The sequence below is a fragment of the Bombina bombina genome, chromosome 5, assembly GCF_027579735.1.
Source record: "Bombina bombina isolate aBomBom1 chromosome 5, aBomBom1.pri, whole genome shotgun sequence".
Lineage (NCBI taxonomy): Eukaryota > Metazoa > Chordata > Amphibia > Anura > Bombinatoridae > Bombina > Bombina bombina.
In genome coordinates this window covers 38,272,850-38,295,890 of record NC_069503.1, presented here as the reverse complement: position 1 = coordinate 38,295,890, position 23,041 = coordinate 38,272,850, and the positions used below count along the sequence as shown (strand labels likewise).

At 38.5% G+C, this 23,041-nt stretch overlaps 1 protein-coding gene across 1 annotated transcript in view; it reads left to right on the top strand.

The window, feature by feature from the left end:
- LOC128661265 (uncharacterized) overlaps nt 1–23,041 on the top strand; it is a 744,180-nt gene that overhangs the window by 609,326 nt on the left and 111,813 nt on the right. The window contains exon 16 of the mRNA XM_053715539.1: nt 17,542–17,555. Coding sequence (XP_053571514.1) covers nt 17,542–17,555 — 14 coding nt within the window. The remainder of the gene's footprint in view (nt 1–17,541; nt 17,556–23,041) is intronic.

Sequence of the window (23,041 nt, the reverse complement as noted above, 5' to 3'; positions counted from 1 at the left end):
CAGCACTATATAATGACACAGTAGTGACACTGGCACATGGGTATAGCCAGAGGAGGGCTGGTTATAGGATCAGTGGTATCTGCATCAGTATAATAACACCCAGCACTATATAATGACACAGTAGTGACACTGGCACATGGGTATAGCCAGAGGAGGGCCGGTTATAGGATCAGTGGTATCTGCATCAGTATAATAACACCCAGCACTATATAATGACACAGTAGTGACACTGGCACATGGGTATAGCCAGAGGAGGGCCGGTTATAGGATCAATGGTATCTGCATCAGTATAATAACACCCAGCACTATATAATGACACAGTAGTGACAGTGGCACATGGGTATAGCCAGAGGAGGGCCGGTTATAGGGTCAGTGGTATCTGCATCAGTATAATAACACCCAGCACTATATAATGACACAGTAGTGACACTGGCTCATGGGTATAGCCAGAGGAGGGCTGGTTATAGGATCAGTGGTATCTGCATCAGTATAATAACACCCAGCACTATATAATGATACAGTAGTGACACTGGCACATGGGTATAGCCAGAAGAGGGCTGGTTATAGGATCAGTGGTATCTGCATCAGTATAATAACACCCAGCACTATATAATGACACAGTAGTGACACTGGCACATGGGTATAGCCAGAGGAGGGCTGGTTATAGGATCAGTGGTATCTGCATCAGTATAATAACACCCAGCACTATATAATGACACAGTAGTGACACTGGCACATGGGTATAGCCAGAGGAGGGCTGGTTATAGGGCCAGTGGTATCTGCATCAGTATAATAACACCCAGAACTATACAAAGACACAATAGTGACACTGGCTCATGGGTATATCTAGAGGAGGGCTTGTTATAGGGTCAGTGGTATCTGCATCAGTATAATAACACCCAGAACTATATAATGACACAGTAGTGACACTGGCACGTAGGTATAGCCAGAGGAGGGCTGGTTATATGATCAATGGTATTTGCATCAGTATAATAACACCCAGCACTATATAATGACACAGAAGTGACACTGGCACATGGGTATAGCCAGAGGAGGGCTGGTTATAGGATCAGTGGTAGCTGCATCAGTATAATAACACCCAGCACTATATAATGACACAGTAGTGACACTGGCACATGGGTATAGCCAGAGGAGGGCTGGTTATATGATCAATGGTATCTGCATCAGTATAATAACACCCAGCACTATATAATGACACAGTAGTGACACTGGCTCATGGGTATAGCCAGAGGAGGGCTGGTTATAGGATCAGTGGTATCTGCATCAGTATAATAACACCCAGCACTATATAATGACACAGTAGTGACACTGGCACATGGGTATAGCCAGAGGAGGGCTGGTTATAGGATCAGTGGTATCTGCATCAGTATAATAACACCCAGCACTATGAAATAATGTTTTTAATTTCAAATGTACCTTGGTGTCCTTCAGTAAGGTCTGTACTTTGGAAAATGTCCACCAGACAAAGGCTGGTTATAGGGTCAGTGGTATCTACATCAGTATAATAAAATCCAGCACTATATAATGATACAGTAGTGACACTGGCACATGGGTATAGCCAGAGGAGGGCTGGTTATAGGATCAGTGGTATCTGCATCAGTATAATAACACCCAGCACTATATAATGACACAATAGTGACACTGGCTCATGGGTATATCTAGAGGAGGGCTTGTTATAGGGTCAGTGGTATCTGCATCAGTATAATAACACCCAGAACTATATAATGACACAGTAGTGACACTGGCACGTAGGTATAGCCAGAGGAGGGCTGGTTATAGGATCAATGGTATTTGCATCAGTATAATAACACCCAGCACTATATAATGACACAGAAGTGACACTGGCACATGGGTATAGCCAGAGGAGGGCTGGTTATAGGATCAGTGGTAGCTGCATCAGTATAATAACACCCAGCACTATATAATGACACAGTAGTGACACTGGCACATGGGTATAGCCAGAGGAGGGCTGGTTATATGATCAATGGTATCTGCATCAGTATAATAACACCCAGCACTATATAATGACACAGTAGTGACACTGGCTCATGGGTATAGCCAGAGGAGGGCTGGTTATAGGATCAGTGGTATCTGCATCAGTATAATAACACCCAGCACTATATAATGACACAGTAGTGACACTGGCACATGGGTATAGCCAGAGGAGGGCTGGTTATAGGATCAGTGGTATCTGCATCAGTTTAATAACACCCAGCACTATATAATGACACAGTAGTGACACTGGCACATGGGTATAGCCAGAGGAGGGCTGGTTATAGGATCAGTGGTATCTGCATCAGTATAATAACACCCAGCGCTATATAATGACACAGTAGTGACACTGGCACATGGGTATAGCCAGAGGAGGGCTGGTTATAGGATCAGTGGTATCTGCATCAGTATAATAACACCAAGCACTATATAATGACACAGTAGTGACACTGGCACATGGGTATAGCCAGAGGAGGGCTGGTTATAGAATCAGTGGTATCTGCATCAGTATAATAACACCCAGCACTATATAATGACACAGTAGTGACACTGGCACATGGGTATAGCCAGAGGAGGGCTGGTTATAGTGTCAGTGGTATCTGCATCAGTATAATAACACCCAGCACTATATAATGACACAGTAGTGACACTGGCACATGGGTATAGCCAGACAAGGGCTGGTTATAGGATCAGTGGTATCTGCATCAGTATAATAACACCCAGCACTATATAATGACACAGTAGTGACACTGGCACATGGGTATAGCCAGAGGAGGGCTGGTTATAGGATCAGTGGTATCTGCATCAGTATAATAACACCCAGCACTATATAATGACACAGTAGTGACACTGGCACATGGGTATAGCCAGAGGAGGGCTGGTTATAGGGTCAGTGGTATCTGCATCAGTATAATAACACCCAGCACTATATAATGACACAGTAGTGACACTGGCACATGGGTATAGCCAGAGAAGGGCTGGTTATAGGATCAGTGGTATCTGCATCAGTATAATAACACCCAGCACTATATAATGACACAGTAATGACACTGGCACATGGGTATAGCCAGAGGAGGGCTGGTTATAGAATCAGTGGTATCTGCATCAGTATAATAACACCCAGCACTATATAATGACACAGACACAGTAGTGACACTGGCACATGGGTATAGCCAGAGGAGGGCTGGTTATAGTGTCAGTGGTATCTGCATCAGTATAATAACACCCAGCACTATATAATGACACAGTAGTGACACTGGCACATGGGTATAGCCAGACAAGGGCTGGTTATAGGATCAGTGGTATCTGCATCAGTATAATAACACCCAGCACTATATAATGACACAGTAGTGACACTGGCACATGGGTATAGCCAGAGGAGGGCTGGTTATAGAATCAGTGGTATCTGCATCAGTATAATAACACCCAGCACTATATAATGACACAGTAGTGACACTGGCACATGGGTATAGCCAGAGGAGGGCTGGTTATAGGGTCAGTGGTATCTGCATCAGTATAATAACACCCAGCACTATATAATGACACAGTAGTGACACTGGCACATGGGTATAGCCAGAGGAGGGCTGGTTATAGAATCAGTGGTATCTGCATCAGTATAATAACACCCAGCACTATATAATGACACAGTAGTGACACTGGCACATGGGTATAGCCAGAGGAGGGCTGGTTATAGAATCAGTGGTATCTGCATCAGTATAATAACACCCAGCACTATATAATGACACAGTAGTGACACTGGCTCATGGGTATAGCCAGAGGAGGGCTGGTTATAGGGTCAGTGGTATCTGCATCAGTATAATAACACCCAGCACTATATAATGACACAGTAGTGACACTGGCTCATGGATATAGCCAGAAAAGGGCTGGTTATAGGACCAGTGGTATCTGCATCAGTATAATAACACCCAGCACTATAAAATAATGTTTTTAATTTCAAATGTACCTTGGTGTCCTTCACTAAGGTCTGTACTTTGGAAAATGTCCACCAGACAAGGGCTGGTTATAGGATCAATGGTATCTACATCAGTATAATAACACCCAGCGCTATATAATGACACAGTAGTGACACTGGCTCATGGGTATATCTAGAGGAGGGCTGGTTATAGGGTCAGTGGTATCTGCATCAGTATAATAACACCCAGCACTATATAATGACACAGTAGTGACACTGGCACATGGGTATAGCCAGAGGAGGGCTGGTTATAGGATCAGTGGTATCTGCATCAGTATAATAACACCCAGCGCTATATAATGACACAGTAGTGACACTGGCTCATGGGTATATCTAGAGGAGGGCTGGTTATAGGGTCAGTGGTATCTGCATCAGTATAATAACACCCAGCACTATATAATGACACAGTAGTGACACTGGCACATGGGTATAGCCAGAGGAGGGCTGGTTATAGGATCAATGGTATCTGCATCAGTATAATAACACCCAGCACTATATAATGACACAGTAGTGACACTGGCACATGGGTATAGCCAGAGGAGGGCTGGTTATAGGATCAGTGGTATCTGCATCAGTATAATAACACCCAGCACTATATAATGACACAGTAGTGACACTGGCACATGGGTATAGCCAGAGGTGGGCTGGTTATAGGATCAGTGGTATCTGCATCAGTATAATAACACCCAGCACTATATAATGACACAGTAGTGACACTGGCTCATGGGTATAGCGAGAGGAGGGCTGGTTATAGGATCAGTGGTATCTGCATCAGTATAATAACACCCAGCACTATATAATGACACAGTAGTGACACTGGCACATGGGTATAGCCAGAGGAGGGCTGGTTATAGGATCAGTTGTATCTGCATCAGTGTAATAACACCCAGCGCTATATAATGACACAGTACTGACACTGGCTCATGGGTATAGCCAGAGGAAGGCTGGTTATAGGATCAGTGGTATCTGCATCAGTGTAATAACACCCAGCGCTATATAATGACACAGTAGTGACACTGGCACATGGGTATAGCCAGAGGAGGGCTGGTTATAGGATAAGTGGTATCTGAATCAGTATAATAACACCCAGCGCTATATAATGACACAGTAGTGACATTGGCACATGGGTATAGCCAGAGGAGGGCTGGTTATAGGATCAGTGGTATCTGCATCAGTATAATAACACCCAGCACTATATAATGACACAGTAGTGACACTGGCACATGGGTATAGCCAGAGGAGAGCTGGTTATAGGGTCAGTGGTATCTGCATCAGTATAATATCACCCAGCACTATAAAATAATGTTTTTAATTTCAAATGTACCTTGGTGTCCTTCACTAAGGTCTGTACTTTGGAAAATGTCTGCCACAGCCTTTGACTGTGCCTATCCCTGCTGCCGAAATGCGTTGCTCTTCTCTTAGCCTGCCTCGGCTTCTGTAGCCGCAATGATCCTGTAAAGACTACACCTGGTATTGATACAAAGTAGTCCGACACGCTACATTGTGGCGTAACCACTTGAGAGACTGCACACACGCCGACTGACTTTCGGCTTTGAAATCTACGACAAGCAACCACCTTACGGGACATTTACAAGGGCACAAAGCACCTATTTGGTGTAAGTAATTAATAACACCTTATATTTGTGACCTTTATACTTGGTGACAACGATTTTTTCCTTCTGTTGCTATCCCGCAACTGGATTCTTTGCAAACCTCCACAGACACTGTTGCTCCTAGGAAATTTTCCTCCCATTGTCTTTAGGTTTTGTAAATATGCAAATTAGAGTGTAAATGCCAAATAGGGTTTAGCAGCAATTTATTGTTGCATGTTGTATATTGTAATTCTTGCAATTTTGTGTAAACTATTTCTGATTTTTTAACTGGTTTATTTTAGACTTTGATTTTAACTTTGATTTTAACTCAGTCAAAAATAAATATTACCATTTATATTAGACAATAGGAAACTGCACTTATTTAGCTCTGCATAGAGCGTCATAGCTTTAAAGTCAGTTTGTACTATTACACACTCAATTTTAATAACAATCAAGTGTTTCTGAGGTAACCAACAGACGGCGGGGATCACCTAGGCACCTGCAGACCGCCAATGACCCCGGTACAGTTGTTTTACTCCACAAATGCAAATGGGCAGATTGTGTAGCGCAGAGAGGACTAATTATGCTAAAAATATTCATTAAATTATAAAAAACTGTCACAGCCTATCAAGGAGGGTAAGTGACATCTCTGAGTAACCAAATTAAAGCCCCCAAAACCTCACACAAATCTAACAGAATATAAATGTCATTATTCATTTAAATAATTATCAACTACATTTATTTTAATAATATATAAGATGAAAGGAATAATAAAACTTATTTTTATTAAAAAGATACAATTCTGGCACCCACCGAGAGGCAATCACAGTGCTATGAAGAGAAGAGCTAAACAATGAATGTAACACGGAACAATAGTGTCAGCTAAATAACTCAGACATCCCAAGTCTCCCTGATTGTAATAGCGGCTCCCTGAAGCCAGCAAATGGAGTGCAATCTCCCTGAAACTCCAAGTACCATGATCCAATGTGGCGCAAATCCGGAAAAGTGTTTATGAAGTGTTATAGAACCCTCAAAGCATGCATCGGTAACCAAAAAGCCCCCACTGATTTTAATAAAATAAAACAAATGCTACCTTATTTACTGCACGTAAATAAACTTTGTAATCTAAAATATTTGAGCATTCAACAAGCGTACGATCACTGGAAAATAGGTTTGTTGTATGTGGTTGTGCAATAAAGCTACTTTTTTATTGTGACTTTAGCGGGAAACTACTTTAATGATAAGTCCCCAACTTATTTAGGGTTTCAAGGTGTCCAATATGTAACTGGGAGGGGGAGGGGTGTCGGCGCAGTAGCAGGAGAAGCCACCTCCCTGAAATGAGTTTTTGCAGGTTGGGATGTCTGATAACTGGGGAATAACTTGTACGATACACTAATAGTGTCTACACTGCGCATGCATAAAACATTGTGTGTGCGCTAAAAAACGTATTTACGCATCAATGCTGATTGGACCAAACATAAAATAACCAAATTACTAGCAAGCGGTGGGCGGAGCCTGCAGACATTTTAGATTGCTGCTATAGAAAAAAGTTAATGATTTAAGCAACTTAGAGCAGCTGCAGAAAAATGGACCAAGTGCAGGAAAAATGATTTAAGAGTTAGCTCAGGTATGTACACATTATTGTGGGGTGTAGACTGTATCTTTAACATTGCAGCTCTATCTAAATCATTAAAGAAATAATTTGGGTTTGGTATCCCTTTAAGGAGTTAACACCCTGTGCATCTCACTCTGTTAATGAAGGGGTTAATAGAAGCTACACAGCTATCTGTGTTGGTGAAGGGGTTAATACTAACTGCACAGATCTCTGTGCTGGTGAAGGGGTTAATATTAACTGCACAGATCTCTGTGCTGGTGAAGGGATTAATACACACTGTGCAGCTCTTTGTCTTAGTGAAGGGGTTAATACACTGTGTATATCTCTGTTGAGGGGTTAATACAAGCTGCACAGCTCTCTGTACTACAGTGCTAGTGAAGGGTTAATACAAAGTGCAGCTCTTCTCAGTGCTAGTGAAAGTGCTAATATATATTGTGTAGCTTTATGTATATAGTGTAGCTGTAATGCACTAGTAGAGGATATGACAGTGACAATGTGCTCAGTGCTAGTGAAAGTGCTAATATATATTGTGTAGCTTTATGTATATAGTGTAGCTGTAATGCACTAGTAGAGGATATGACAGTGACAATGTGCTCAGTGCTAGTGAAAGTGCTAATATATATTGTGTAGCTTTATGTATATAGTGTAGCTGTAATGCACTAGTAGAGGATATGACAGTGACAATGTGCTCAGTGCTAGTGAAAGTGCTAATATATATTGTGTAGCTTTATGTATATAGTGTAGCTGTAATGCACTAGTAGAGGATATGACAGTGACAATGTGATCAGTGCTAGTGAAAGTGCTAATATATATTGTGTAGCTTTATGTATATAGTGTAGCTGTAATGCACTAGTAGAGGATATGACAGTGACAATGGGCTCAGTGCTAGTGAAAGTGCTAATATATATTGTGTAGCTTTATGTGTATAGTGTAGCTGTAATGCACTAGTAGAGGATATGACAGTGACAATGGGCTCAGTGCTAGTGAAAGTGCTAATATATATTGTGTAGCTTTATGTATATAGTGTAGCTGTAATGCACTAGTAGAGGATATGACAGTGACAATGTGCTCAGTGCTAGTGAAAGTGCTAATATATATTGTGTAGCTTTATGTATATAGTGTAGCTGTAATGCACTAGTAGAGGATATGACAGTGACAATGGGCTCAGTGCTAGTGAAAGTGCTAATATATATTGTGTAGCTTTATGTATATAGTGTAGCTGTAATGCACTAGTAGAGGATATGACAGTGACAATGGGCTCAGTGCTAGTGAAAGTGCTAATATATATTGTGTAGCTTTATGTATATAGTGTAGCTCTAATGCACTAGTAGAGGATATGACAGTGACAATGTGCTCAGTGCTAGTGAAAGTGCTAATATATATTGTGTAGCTTTATGTATATAGTGTAGCTGTAATGCACTAGTAGAGGATATGACAGTGACAATGTGCTCAGTGCTAGTGAAAGTGCTAATATATATTGTGTAGCTTTATGTATATAGTGTAGCTGTAATGCACTAGTAGAGGATATGACAGTGACAATGTGCTCAGTGCTAGTGAAAGTGCTAATATATATTGTGTAGCTTTATGTATATGGTGTAGCTGTAATGTACTAGTAGAGGATATGACAGTGACAATGGGCTCAGTGCTAGTGAAAGTGCTAATATATATTGTGTAGCTTTATGTATATAGTGCAGCTGTAATGCACTAGTAGAGGATATGACAGTGACAATGGGCTCAGTGCTAGTGAAAGTGCTAATATATATTGTGTAGCTTTATGTATATAGTGTAGCTGTAATGCACTAGTAGAGGATATGACAGTGACAATGGGCTCAGTGCTAGTGAAAGTGCTAATATATATTGTGTAGCTTTATGTATATAGTGTTGCTGTAATGCACTAGTAGAGGATTTGACAGTGACAATGTGCTCAGTGCTAGTGAAAGTGCTAATATATATTGTGTAGCTTTATGTATATAGTGTAGCTGTAATGTACTAGTAGAGGATATGACAGTGACAATGTGCTCAGTGCTAGTGAAAGTGCTAATATATATTGTGTAGCTTTATGTATATAGTGTAGCTGTAATGTACTAGTAGAGGATATGACAGTGACAATGGGCTCAGTGCTAGTGAAAGTGCTAATATATATTGTGTAGCTTTATGTATATAGTGTAGCTGTAATGCACTAGTAGAGGATATGACAGTGACAATGGGCTCAGTGCCAGTGAAAGTGCTAATATATATTGTGTAGCTTTATGTATATAGTGTAGCTGTAATGCACTAGTAGAGGATATGACAGTGACAATGTGCTCAGTGCTAGTGAAAGTGCTAATATATATTGTGTAGCTTTATGTATATAGTGTAGCTGTAATGCACTAGTAGAGGATATGACAGTGACAATGGGCTCAGTGCTAGTGAAAGTGCTAATATATATTGTTTAGCTTTATGTATATAGTGTAGCTGTAATGCACTAGTAGAGGATATGACAGTGACAATGGGCTCAGTGCTAGTGAAAGTGCTAATATATATTGTGTAGCTTTATGTATATAGTGTAGCTGTAATGCACTAGTAGAGGATATGACAGTGACAATATGTGCTCAGTGCTAGTGAAAGTGCTAATATATATTGTGTATCTTTATGTATATAGTGTAGCTGTAATGCACTAGTAGAGGATATGACAGTGACAATGTGCTCAGTGCTAGTGAGAGTGCTAATATATATTGTGTAGCTTTATGTATATAGTGTAGCTGTAATGCACTAGTAGAGGATATGACAGTGACAATGTGCTCAGTGCTAGTGCAAGTGCTAATATATATTGTGTAGCTTTATGTATATAGTGTAGCTGTAATGCACTAGTAGAGGATATGACAGTGACAATGTGCTCAGTGCTAGTGAAAGTGCTAATATATATTGTGTAGCTTTATGTATATAGTGTAGCTGTAATGCACTAGTAGAGAATATGACAGTGACAATGTGCTCAGTGCTAGTGACAGTGCTAATATATATTGTGTAGCTTTATGTATATAGTGTAGCTGTAATGCACTAGTAGAGGAAATGACAGTGACAATGGGCTCAGTGCTAGTGAAAGTGCTAATATATATTGTGTAGCTTTATGTATATAGTGTCGCTGTAATGCACTAGTAGAGGATATGACAGTGACAATGGGCTCAGTGCTAGTGAAAGTGCTAATATATATTGTGTAGCTTTATGTATATAGTGTAGCTGTAATGCACTAGTAGAGGATATGACAGTGACAATGGGCTCAGTGCTAGTGAAAGTGCTAATATATATAGCATAGCTTTATGTATATAGTGTAGCTGTAATGCACTAGTAGAGGATATGACAGTGACAATGGGCTCAGTGCTAGTGAAAGTGCTAATATATATTGTGTAGCTTTATGTATATAGTGTAGCTGTAATGCACTAGTAGAGGATATGACAGTGACAATGTGCTCAGTGCTAGTGAAAGTCCTAATATATAGTGTGTAGCTTTATGTATATAGTGTAGCTGTAATGCACTAGTAGAGGATATGACAGTGACAATGTGCTCAGTGCTAGTGAAAGTGCTAATATATATTGTGTAGCTTTATGTATATAGTGTAGCTGTAATGCACTAGTAGAGGATATGACAGTGACAATGGGCTCAGTGCTAGTGAAAGTGCTAATATACATAGTGTAGCTTTATGTATATAGTGTAGCTGTAATGCACTAGTAGAGAATATGACAGTGACAATGTGCTCAGAGCTAGTAATAGTGCTAATATATATTGTGTAGCTTTATGTATATAGTGTAGCTGTAATGCACTAGTAGAGGATATGACAGTGACAATGTGCTCAGTGCCAGTGAAAGTGCTAATATATATTGTGTAGTTTTATGTATATAGTGTGGCTATAATGCACTAGTAGAGGATATGACAGTGACAATGGGCTCAGTGCTAGTGAAAGTGCTAATATATATTGTGTAGCTTTATGTATATAGTGTAGCTGTAATGCACTAGTAGAGGATATGACAGTGACAATGTGCTCAGTGCTAGTGAAAGTGCTAATATATATTGTGTAGCTTTATGTATATAGTGTAGCTGTAATGCACTAGTAGAGGATATGACAGTGACAATGTGCTCAGTGCCAGTGAAAGTGCTAATATATATTGTGTAGCTTTATGTATATAGTGTGGCTGTAATGCACTAGTAGAGGATATGACAGTGACAATGGGCTCAGTGCCAGTGAAAGTGCTAATATATATTGTGTAGCTTTATGTATATAGTGTAGCTGTAATGCACTAGTAGAGGATATGACAGTGACAATGGGCTCAGTGCTAGTGAAAGTGCTAATATATATTGTGTAGCTTTATGTATATAGTGTAGCTGTAATGCACTAGTAGAGGATATGACTGTGACAATGGGCTCAGTGCTAGTGAAAGTGCTAATATATATTGTGTAGCTTTATGTATATAGTGTAGCTGTAATGCACTAGTAGACGATATGACAGTGACAATGTGCTCAGTGCTAGTGAAAGTGCTAATATATATAGTGTAGCTTTATGTATATAGTGTAGCTGTAATGCACTAGTAGAGGATATGACAGTGACAATGTGCTCAGTGCTAGTGAAAGTGCTAATATATATTGTGTAGCTTTATGTATATAGTGTAGCTGTAATGCACTAGTAGAGGATATGACAGTGACAATGTGCTCAGTGCTAGTGAAAGTGCTAATATACATTGTGTAGCTTTATGTATATAGTGTAGCTGTAATGCACTAGTAGAGGATATGACAGTGACAATGTGCTCAGTGCTAGTGAAAGTGCTAATATACATTGTGTAGCTTTATGTATATAGTGTAGCTGTAATGCACTAGTAGAGGATATGACAGTGACAATGTGCTCAGTGCTAGTGAAAGTGCTAATATATATTGTGTAGCTTTATGTATATAGTGCAGCTGTAATGCACTAGTAGAGGATATGACAATGACAATGTGCTCAGTGCTAGTGAAAGTGCTAATATATATTGTGTAGCTTTATGTATATAGTGTAGCTGTAATGCACTAGTAGAGGATATGACAGTGACAATGTGCTCAGTGAAAGTGCTAATGTATATTGTGTAGCTTTATGTATATAGTGCAGCTGTAATGCACTGGTAGAGGATATGACAGTGACAATATGTGCTCAGTGCTAGTGAAAGTGCTAATATATATTGTGTATCTTTATGTATATAGTGTAGCTGTAATGTACTAGTAGAGGATATGACCTTGACAATGTGCTCAGTGCTAGTGAAAGTGCTAATATATATTGTGTAGCTTTAGGTATATAGTGTAGCTGTAATGCACTAGTAGAGGATATGACAGTGACAATGTTCTAATATATATTGTGTAGCTTTATGTATATAGTGCAGCTGTAATGTACTAGTAGAGGATATGACAGTGACAATGTGCTAATATATATTGTGTAGCTTTATGTATATAGTGTAGCTGTAATGTACTAGTAGAGGATATGACAGTGACAATGTGCTAATATATATTGTGTAGCTTTATGTATATAGTGTAGCTGTAATGCACTAGTAGAGGATATGACAGTGACAATGTGCTCAGTGCCAGTGAAAGTGCTAATATATATTGTGTAGCTTTATGTATATAGTGTAGCTGTAATGCACTAGTAAAGGATATGACAGTGACAATGGGCTCAGTTCTAGTGAAAGTGCTTATATATATTGTGTAGCTTTATGTAGTATATAGTGTAGCTGTAATGCACTAGTAGAGGATATGACAGTGACAATGTGCTCAGTGCTAGTGAAAGTGCTAATATATATTGTGTAGCTTTATGTATATAGTGTAGCTGTAATGCACTAGTAGAGGATATGACAGTGACAATGTGCTCAGTGCCAGTGAAAGTGCTAATATATATTGTGTAGCTTTATGTATATAGTGTGGCTGTAATGCACTAGTAGAGGATATGACAGTGACAATGGGCTCAGTGCTAGTGAAAGTGCTAATATATATTTTGTAGCTTTATGTATATAGTGTAGCTGTAATGCACTAGTAGAGGATATGACAGTGACAATGTGCTCAGTGCTAGTGAAAGTGCTAATATATATTGTGTAGCTTTATGTATATAGTGTAGCTGTAATGCACTAGTAGAGGATATGACAGTGACAATGTGCTCAGTGCTAGTGAAAGTGCTAATATATATTGTGTAGCTTTATGTATATAGTGTAGCTGTAATGCACTAGTAGAGAATATGACAGTGACAATGTGCTCAGTGCCAGTGAAAGTGCTAATATATATTGTGTAGCTTTATGTATATAGTGTAGCTGTAATGCACTAGTAGAGGATATGACACTGACAATGTGCTCAGTGCCAGTGAAAGTGCTAATATATATTGTGTAGCTTTATGTATATAGTGTGGCTGTAATGCACTAGTAGAGGATATGACAGTGACAATGGGCTCAGTGCTAGTGAAAGTGCTAATATATATTGTGTAGCTTTATGTATATAGTGTAGCTGTAATGCACTAGTAGAGGATATGACAGTGACAATGGGCTCAGTGCTAGTGAAAGTGCTAATATATATTGTGTAGCTTTATGTATATAGTGTAGCTGTAATGCACTAGTAGAGGATATGACAGTGACAATGTGCTCAGTGCCAGTGAAAGTGCTAATATATATTGTGTAGCTTTATGTATATAGTGTGGCTGTAATGCACTAGTAGAGGATATGACAGTGACAATGGGCTCAGTGCTAGTGAAAGTGCTAATATATATTGTGTAGCTTTATGTATATAGTGTAGCTGTAATGCACTAGTAGAGGATATGACAGTGACAATGGGCTCAGTGCTAGTGAAAGTGCTAATATATATTGTGTAGCTTTATGTATATAGTGTAGCTGTAATGCACTAGTAGACGATATGACAGTGACAATGTGCTCAGTGCTAGTGAAAGTGCTAATATATATAGTGTAGCTTTATGTATATAGTGTAGCTGTAATGCACTAGTAGAGGATATGACAGTGACAATGTGCTCAGTGCTAGTGAAAGTGCTAATATATATTGTGTAGCTTTATGTATATAGTGTAGCTGTAATGCACTAGTAGAGGATATGACAGTGACAATGTGCTCAGTGCTAGTGAAAGTGCTAATATATATTGTGTAGCTTTATGTATATAGTGTAGCTGTAATGCACTAGTAGAGGATATGACAGTGACAATGGGCTCAGTGCTAGTGAAAGTGCTAATATATATTGTGTAGCTTTATGTATATAGTGTAGCTGTAATGCACTAGTAGAGGATATGACAGTGACAATGGGCTCAGTGCTAGTGAAAGTGCTAATATATATTGTGTAGATTTATGTATATAGTGTAGCTGTAACGTACTAGTAGAGGATATGACAGTGACAATGTGCTCAGTGCTAGTGAAAGTGCTAATATATATTGTGTAGCTTTATGTATATAGTGTAGCTGTAATGCACTAGTAGAGGATATGACAGTGACAATGTGCTCAGTGCTAGTGAAAGTGCTAATATATATTGTGTAGCTTTATGTATATAGTGTAGCTGTAATGCACTAGTAGAGGATATGACAGTGACATTGTGCTCAGTGCTAGTGAAAGTGCTAATATATATTGTGTAGCTTTATGTATATAGTGTAGCTGTAATGCACTAGTAGAGGATATGACAGTGACAATGGGCTCAGTGCTAGTGAAAGTGCTAATATATATTGTGTAGCTTTATGTATATAGTGTAGCTGTAATGCACTAGTAGAGGATATGACAGTGACAATGGGCTCAGTGCTAGTGAAAGTGCTAATATATATTGTGTAGCTTTATGTATATAGTGTAGCTGTAATGCACTAGTAGAGGATATGACAGTGACAATGTGCTCAGTGCTAGTGAAAGTGCTAATATATATTGTGTAGCTTTATGTATATAGTGTAGCTGTAATGCACTAGTAGAGGATATGACAGTGACAATGTGCTCAGTGCTAGTGAAAGTGCTAATATATATTGTGTAGCTTTATGTATATAGTGTAGCTGTAATGCACTAGTAGAGGATATGACAGTGACAATGTGCTCAGTGCTAGTGAAAGTGCTAATATATATTGTGTAGCTTTATGTATATAGTGTGGCTGTAATGCACTAGTAGAGGATATGACAGTGACAATGTGCTCAGTGCTAGTGAAAGTGCTAATATATATTGTGTAGCTTTATGTATATAGTGTGGCTGTAATGCACTAGTAGAGGATATGACAGTGACAATGGGCTCAGTGCTAGTGAAAGTGCTAATATATATTGTGTAGCTTTATGTATATAGTGTAGCTGTAATGTACTAGTAGAGGATGTGACAGTGACAATGGGCTCAGTGCTAGTGAAAGTGCTAATATATATTGTGTAGCTTTATGTATATAGTGTAGCTGTAATGCACTAGTAGAGGATATGACAGTGACAATGTGCTCAGTGCTAGTGAAAGTGCTAATATATATTGTGTAGCTTTATGTATATAGTGTAGCTGTAATGCACTAGTAGAGGATATGACAGTGACAATGTGCTCAGTGCTAGTGAAAGTGCTAATATATATAGTGTAGCTTTATGTATATAGTGTAGCTGTAATGCACTAGTAGAGAATATGACAGTGACAATGTGCTCAGTGCTAGTAATAGTGCTAATATATATTGTGTAGCTTTATGTATATAGTGTAGCTGTAATGCACTAGTAGAGGATATGACAGTGACAATGTGCTCAGTGCTAGTGAAAGTGCTAATATATATTGTGTAGCTTTATGTATATAGTGTAGCTGTAATGCACTAGTAGAGGATATGACAGTGACAATGTGTTCAGTGCTAGTGAAAGTGCTAATATACATTGTGTAGCTTTATGTATATAGTGTAGCTGTAATGCACTAGTAGAGGATATGACAGTGACAATGTGCTCAGTGCTAGTGAAAGTGCTAATATACATTGTGTAGCTTTATGTATATAGTGTAGCTGTAATGCACTAGTAGAGGATATGACAGTGACAATGTGCTCAGTGCTAGTGAAAGTGCTAATATATATTGTGTAGCTTTATGTATATAGTGCAGCTGTAATGCACTAGTAGAGGATATGACAATGACAATGTGCTCAGTGCTAGTGAAAGTGCTAATATATATTGTGTAGCTTTATGTATATAGTGTAGCTGTAATGCACTAGTAGAGGATATGACAGTGACAATGTGCTCAGTGAAAGTGCTAATATATATTGTGTAGCTTTATGTATATAGTGCAGCTGTAATGCACTGGTAGAGGATATGACAGTGACAATATGTGCTCAGTGCTAGTGAAAGTGCTAATATATATTGTGTATCTTTATGTATATAGTGTAGCTGTAATGTACTAGTAGAGGATATGACCTTGACAATGTGCTCAGTGCTAGTGAAAGTGCTAATATATATTGTGTAGCTTTAGGTATATAGTGTAGCTGTAATGCACTAGTAGAGGATATGACAGTGACAATGTTCTAATATATATTGTGTAGCTTTATGTATATAGTGCAGCTGTAATGTACTAGTAGAGGATATGACAGTGACAATGTGCTAATATATATTGTGTAGCTTTATGTATATAGTGTAGCTGTAATGTACTAGTAGAGGATATGACAGTGACAATGTGCTAATATATATTGTGTAGCTTTATGTATATAGTGTAGCTGTAATGCACTAGTAGAGGATATGACAGTGACAATGTGCTCAGTGCCAGTGAAAGTGCTAATATATATTGTGTAGCTTTATGTATATAGTGTAGCTGTAATGCACTAGTAAAGGATATGACAGTGACAATGGGCTCAGTTCTAGTGAAAGTGCTTATATATATTGTGTAGCTTTATGTAGTATATAGTGTAGCTGTAATGCACTAGTAGAGGATATGACAGTGACAATGTGTTCAGTGCTAGTGAAAGTGCTAATATATATTGTGTAGCTTTATGTATATAGTGTAGCTGTAATGCACTAGTAGAGGATATGACAGTGACAATGTGCTCAGTGCCAGTGAAAGTGCTAATATATATTGTGTAGCTTTATGTATATAGTGTGGCTGTAATGCACTAGTAGAGGATATGACAGTGACAATGGGCTCAGTGCTAGTGAAAGTGCTAATATATATTGTGTAGCTTTATGTATATAGTGTAGCTGTAATGCACTAGTAGAGGATATGACAGTGACAATGTGCTCAGTGCTAGTGAAAGTGCTAATATATATTGTGTAGCTTTATGTATATAGTGTAGCTGTAATGCACTAGTAGAGGATATGACAGTGACAATGTGCTCAGTGCTAGTGAAAGTGCTAATATATATTGTGTAGCTTTATGTATATAGTGTAGCTGTAATGCACTAGTAGAGAATATGACAGTGACAATATGCTCAGTGCCAGTGAAAGTGCTAATATATATTGTGTAGCTTTATGTATATAGTGTAGCTGTAATGCACTAGTAGAGGATATGACAGTGACAATGTGCTCAGTGCCAGTGAAAGTGCTAATATATATTGTGTAGCTTTATGTATATAGTGTGGCTGTAATGCACTAGTAGAGGATATGACAGTGACAATGGGCTCAGTGCTAGTGAAAGTGCTAATTTCTTTCATGTAATTAGCAAGAGTCCATGAGCTAGTGACGTATGGGATATACATTCCTACCAGGAGGGGCAAAGTTTCCCAAACCTTAAAATGCCTATAAATACACCCCTCACCACACCCACAATTCAGTTTTACAAACTTTGCCTCCGATGGAGGTGGTGAAGTAAGTTTGTGCTAGATTCTACGTTGATATGCGCTCCGCAGCAAGTTGGAGCCCGGTTTTCCTCTCAGCGTGTAGTGAATGTCAGAGGGATGTGAGGAGAGTATTGCCTATTTGAATGCAGTGATCTCCTTCTAAGGGGTCTATTTCATAGGTTCTCTGTTATCGGTCGTAGAGATTCATCTCTTACCTCCCTTTTCAGATCGACGATATACTCTTATATATACCATTACCTCTGCTGATTCTCGTTTCAGTACTGGTTTGGCTATCTGCTATATGTAGATGAGTGTCCTGGCTCGTACTTGCTTAATTACATGAAAGAAAACATAATTTATTTAAGAATCTTACCTGAAAATTCCATTTCTTTCATTTATCATGAGTTCCCCCATGAGGCCCGCCCTTTTTTTGTGGTGGTTATGATTTTGTATAAAGCACAATTATTCCAATTCCTTATTTTATATGCTTTCGCACTTTTTTCTTATCACCCCACTTCTTGGCTATTCGTTAAACTGAATTGTGGGTGTGGTGAGGGGTGTATTTATAGGCATTTTAAGGTTTGGGAAACTTTGCCCCTCCTGGTAGGAATGTATATCCCATACGTCACTAGCTCATGGACTCTTGCTAATATGAAAGAAATGAATTTATCAGGTAAGTTCTTACATAAATTATGTTATATATTGTGTAGCTTTATGTATATAGTGTAGCTGTAATGCACTAGTAGAGGATATGACAGTGACAATGGGCTCAGTGCTAGTGAAAGTGCTAATATATATTGTGTAGCTTTATGTATATAGTGTAGCTGTAATGCACTAGTAGAGGATATGACAGTGACAATGTGCTCAGTGCCAGTGAAAGTGCTAATATATATTGTGTAGCTTTATGTATATAGTGTGGCTGTAATGCACTAGTAGAGGATAGGACAGTGACAATGGGCTCAGTGCTAGTGAAAGTGCTAATATATATTGTGTAGCTTTATGTATATAGTGTAGCTGTAATGCACTAGTAGAGGATATGACAGTGACAATGGGCTCAGTGCTAGTGAAAGTGCTAATATATATTGTGTAGCTTTATGTATATAGTGTAGCTGTAATGCACTAGTAGACGATATGACAGTGACAATGTGCTCAGTGCTAGTGAAAGTGCTAATATATATAGTGTAGCTTTATGTATATAGTGTAGCTGTAATGCACTAGTAGAGGATATGACAGTGACAATGTGCTCAGTGCTAGTGAAAGTGCTAATATATATTGTGTAGCTTTATGTATATAGTGTAGCTGTAATGCACTAGTAGAGGATATGACAGTGACAATGTGCTCAGTGCTAGTGAAAGTGCTAATATATATTGTGTAGCTTTATGTATATAGTGTAGCTGTAATGCACTAGTAGAGGATATGACAGTGACAATGGGCTCAGTGCTAGTGAAAGTGCTAATATATATTGTGTAGCTTTATGTATATAGTGTAGCTGTAATGGACTAGTAGAGGATATGACAGTGACAATGTGCTCAGTGCTAGTGAAAGTGCTAATATATATTGTGTAGCTTTATGTATATAGTGTAGCTGTAATGCACTAGTAGAGGATATGACAGTGACAATGTGCTCAGTGCTAGTGAAAGTGCTAATATATATTGTGTAGCTTTATGTATATAGTGTAGCTGTAATGCACTAGTAGAGGATATGACAGTGACAATGGGCTCAGTGCTAGTGAAAGTGCTAATATATATTGTGTAGATTTATGTATATAGTGTAGCTGTAACGTACTAGTAGAGGATATGACAGTGACAATGTGCTCAGTGCTAGTGAAAGTGCTAATATATATTGTGTAGCTTTATGTATATAGTGTAGCTGTAACGCACTAGTAGAGGATATGACAGTGACAATGTGCTCAGTGCTAGTGAAAGTGCTAATATATATTGTGTAGCTTTATGTATATAGTGTAGCTGTAACGCACTAGTAGAGGATATGACAGTGACATTGTGCTCAGTGCTAGTGAAAGTGCTAATATATATTGTGTAGCTTTATGTATATAGTGTAGCTGTAATGCACTAGTAGAGGATATGACAGTGACAATGGGCTCAGTGCTAGTGAAAGTGCTAATATATATTGTGTAGCTTTATGTATATAGTGTAGCTGCAATGCACTAGTAGAGGATATGACAGTGACAATGGGCTCAGTGCTAGTGAAAGTGCTAATATATATTGTGTAGCTTTATGTATATAGTGTAGCTGTAACGCACTAGTAGAGGATATGACAGTGACAATGTGCTCAGTGCTAGTGAAAGTGCTAATATATATTGTGTAGCTTTATGTATATAGTGTAGCTGTAACGCACTAGTAGAGGATATGACAGTGACATTGTGCTCAGTGCTAGTGAAAGTGCTAATATATATTGTGTAGCTTTATGTATATAGTGTAGCTGTAATGCACTAGTAGAGGATATGACAGTGACAATGGGCTCAGTGCTAGTGAAAGTGCTAATATATATTGTGTAGCTTTATGTATATAGTGTAGCTGTAATGCACTAGTAGAGGATATGACAGTGACAATGGGCTCAGTGCTAGTGAAAGTGCTAATATATATTGTGTAGCTTTATGTATATAGTGTAGCTGTAATGCACTAGTAGAGGATATGACAGTGACAATGTGCTCAGTGCTAGTGAAAGTGCTAATATATATTGTGTAGCTTTATGTATATAGTGTAGCTGTAATGCACTAGTAGAGGATATGACAGTGACAATGTGCTCAGTGCTAGTGAAAGTGCTAATATATATTGTGTAGCTTTATGTATATAGTGTAGCTGTAATGCACTAGTAGAGGATATGACAGTGACAATGTGCTCAGTGCTAGTGAAAGTGCTAATATATATTGTGTAGCTTTATGTATATAGTGTAGCTGTAATGCACTAGTAGAGGATATGACAGTGACAATGGGCTCAGTGCTAGTGAAAGTACTAATATATATTGTGTAGCTTTATGTATATATAGGCTTACCAGAAGTCCCACTTTTACTGGGATTGTCCCGGTTTGGAGGCGCTGTCCCAGTGTCCCACCCAGTTGTTCATTCTGTCCCAGTAGGGTTGCCACCTCCAGGTTTCAAATCATGTGTCCGGGTTTCAGACCACCTGAAACCCGGACACATTATTCAAAATGACTGGACTGTGGCTCTCCAGCATAGTTGGATGCTGGTACTTTGTTACATACAGCCCTGCTTAGCTTAACGTTAGTGTCCTTCAAAGTTTACATTTAGTAATACAGGTTAAAGGGACATTATACACTCATTTTTTCTTTGCATAAATGTTTTGTAGATGATCTATTTATAAAGCCCATAAAGTTTTTTTTTTAATAAATGTATAGTTTTGCTTATTTTTAAATAACATTGCTCTGATTTTCAGACTCCTAATCAAGCCCCAAAGTTTTATGTGAATACTGTCAGCTACCTTCTTCAGCTTGCTCCTGTTCGTGTAAAGGGTCTTTTCATATGCAAAAGAAGGGGGAGGGGGGAGTGTCTTATTTCCCACTTGCAGTGGGCTTTCCAGCTACCTTTTCAACAGAGCCAAACTGACAGCTTCTAAGTAAGTTTTTAAACAGTTTTATACTGGATTTTTATATCAGTATCTGTGCATCTTACTCTTTATAGTAGTGTCTATTACATGCAGTTATATGAAAATGAGTGTATACTGTTCCTTTAAGTGAGCAGCATAGGGTTTTTTAATTTTGTAGTACTACTTGGTTTATTTTTGTAAGAATTTAACACCCCCCCTGACCCCTGGTGACATTGCCGGTAATACACCTTTAGGGGAATCATATGGGTATGACTAGGAAGTACAGACAGGCAGGATTTTTGGCCTGGATCTTGCTTTACTTCATGCAGGACAGCATTTTGGCTATAATCTTCCTGCATTATGGTATAGAGTAGCCTCTTAAACAGCTTTAGCAGGTACGTGTTTCTTTTTTACTTTCATTCAATGTTGTATTTATCAGTATTTGGCTCTGTTCCTTAATTAGACACATAAAACACATATTACATGGCAGATATTAAATTGTGAAATTGATAATTATGAAAATGATAATTATGCTTGATGTTTGGCATTATTTAGAATCTGAGATTTAGATTAATGATTTATTTGCCATGACAACGTAATGGTGCCTTTTTCACTAGGGGGTGGTGTTATGGTCTATTTAAACTGTGTGATTCACTTGTTTGACTGAGGAAGGGTAGAGTATCCACAAAACATTACACACATAAAAGCTACTACTTTAAAAGGACCGGTAATTGCCACGCCCCCTTGACCACGCTCCTGACCACACCCCCACTGGCACCGCACTAGGTGGTCCCAGTTTCACCTCTAAAAATTATGGTAAGCCTATGTATATAGTGTAGCTGTAATGCACTAGTAGAGGATATGACAGTGACAATGGGCTCAGTGCTAGTGAAAGTGCTAATATATATTGTGTAGCTTTATGTATATAGTGTAGCTGTAATGCACTAGTAGAGGATATGACAGTGACAATGTGCTCAGTGCTAGTTATGGTGTTTGTTGTGATATTATAATATATAATGCTTTCTTCCTAGTTTGTGCTCTGACTTGTAAATGTATATAATTGTTGCAAAGAAGCAGGGGCGGGGACAGTGTTGTTGGAGTGAGGAACCAGGAAATAAAGTGTGCAGTTAGTTGCTGTATAAATGGACTCTGTGTTTGATATATTTCTAAACCACCTGGATTTACAAACACTACATTTTGGCGACGAGGATTATGTTTGAACCCTATTGCTTTGTCTCAGCAAACAGTGAGTAACCTGCTGCTATACACACAAGAATGGCTGCATGTAATGAATACAACTTCCCTGTGTTTAACTCTGATGCAGAACTTAGCTCAGTAGGCCCAAGATGGCTAAAATGGATTCAGAGATTTGAAAATTATCTTATTGCTTTGGATGTTACTGATGCAAACAAAAAAAGCTTTACTGCTTCATTTAGCTGGAGAAAAAGTGTATGACATTTATGATACCTTGTCTGCAACCACTGACTCATACAATGATGTTAAAGATAAACTGACAACATATTTTCTCCCTAAAAAGAACACTCAGTATGAAATATACACATTCAGACAGGCAACACA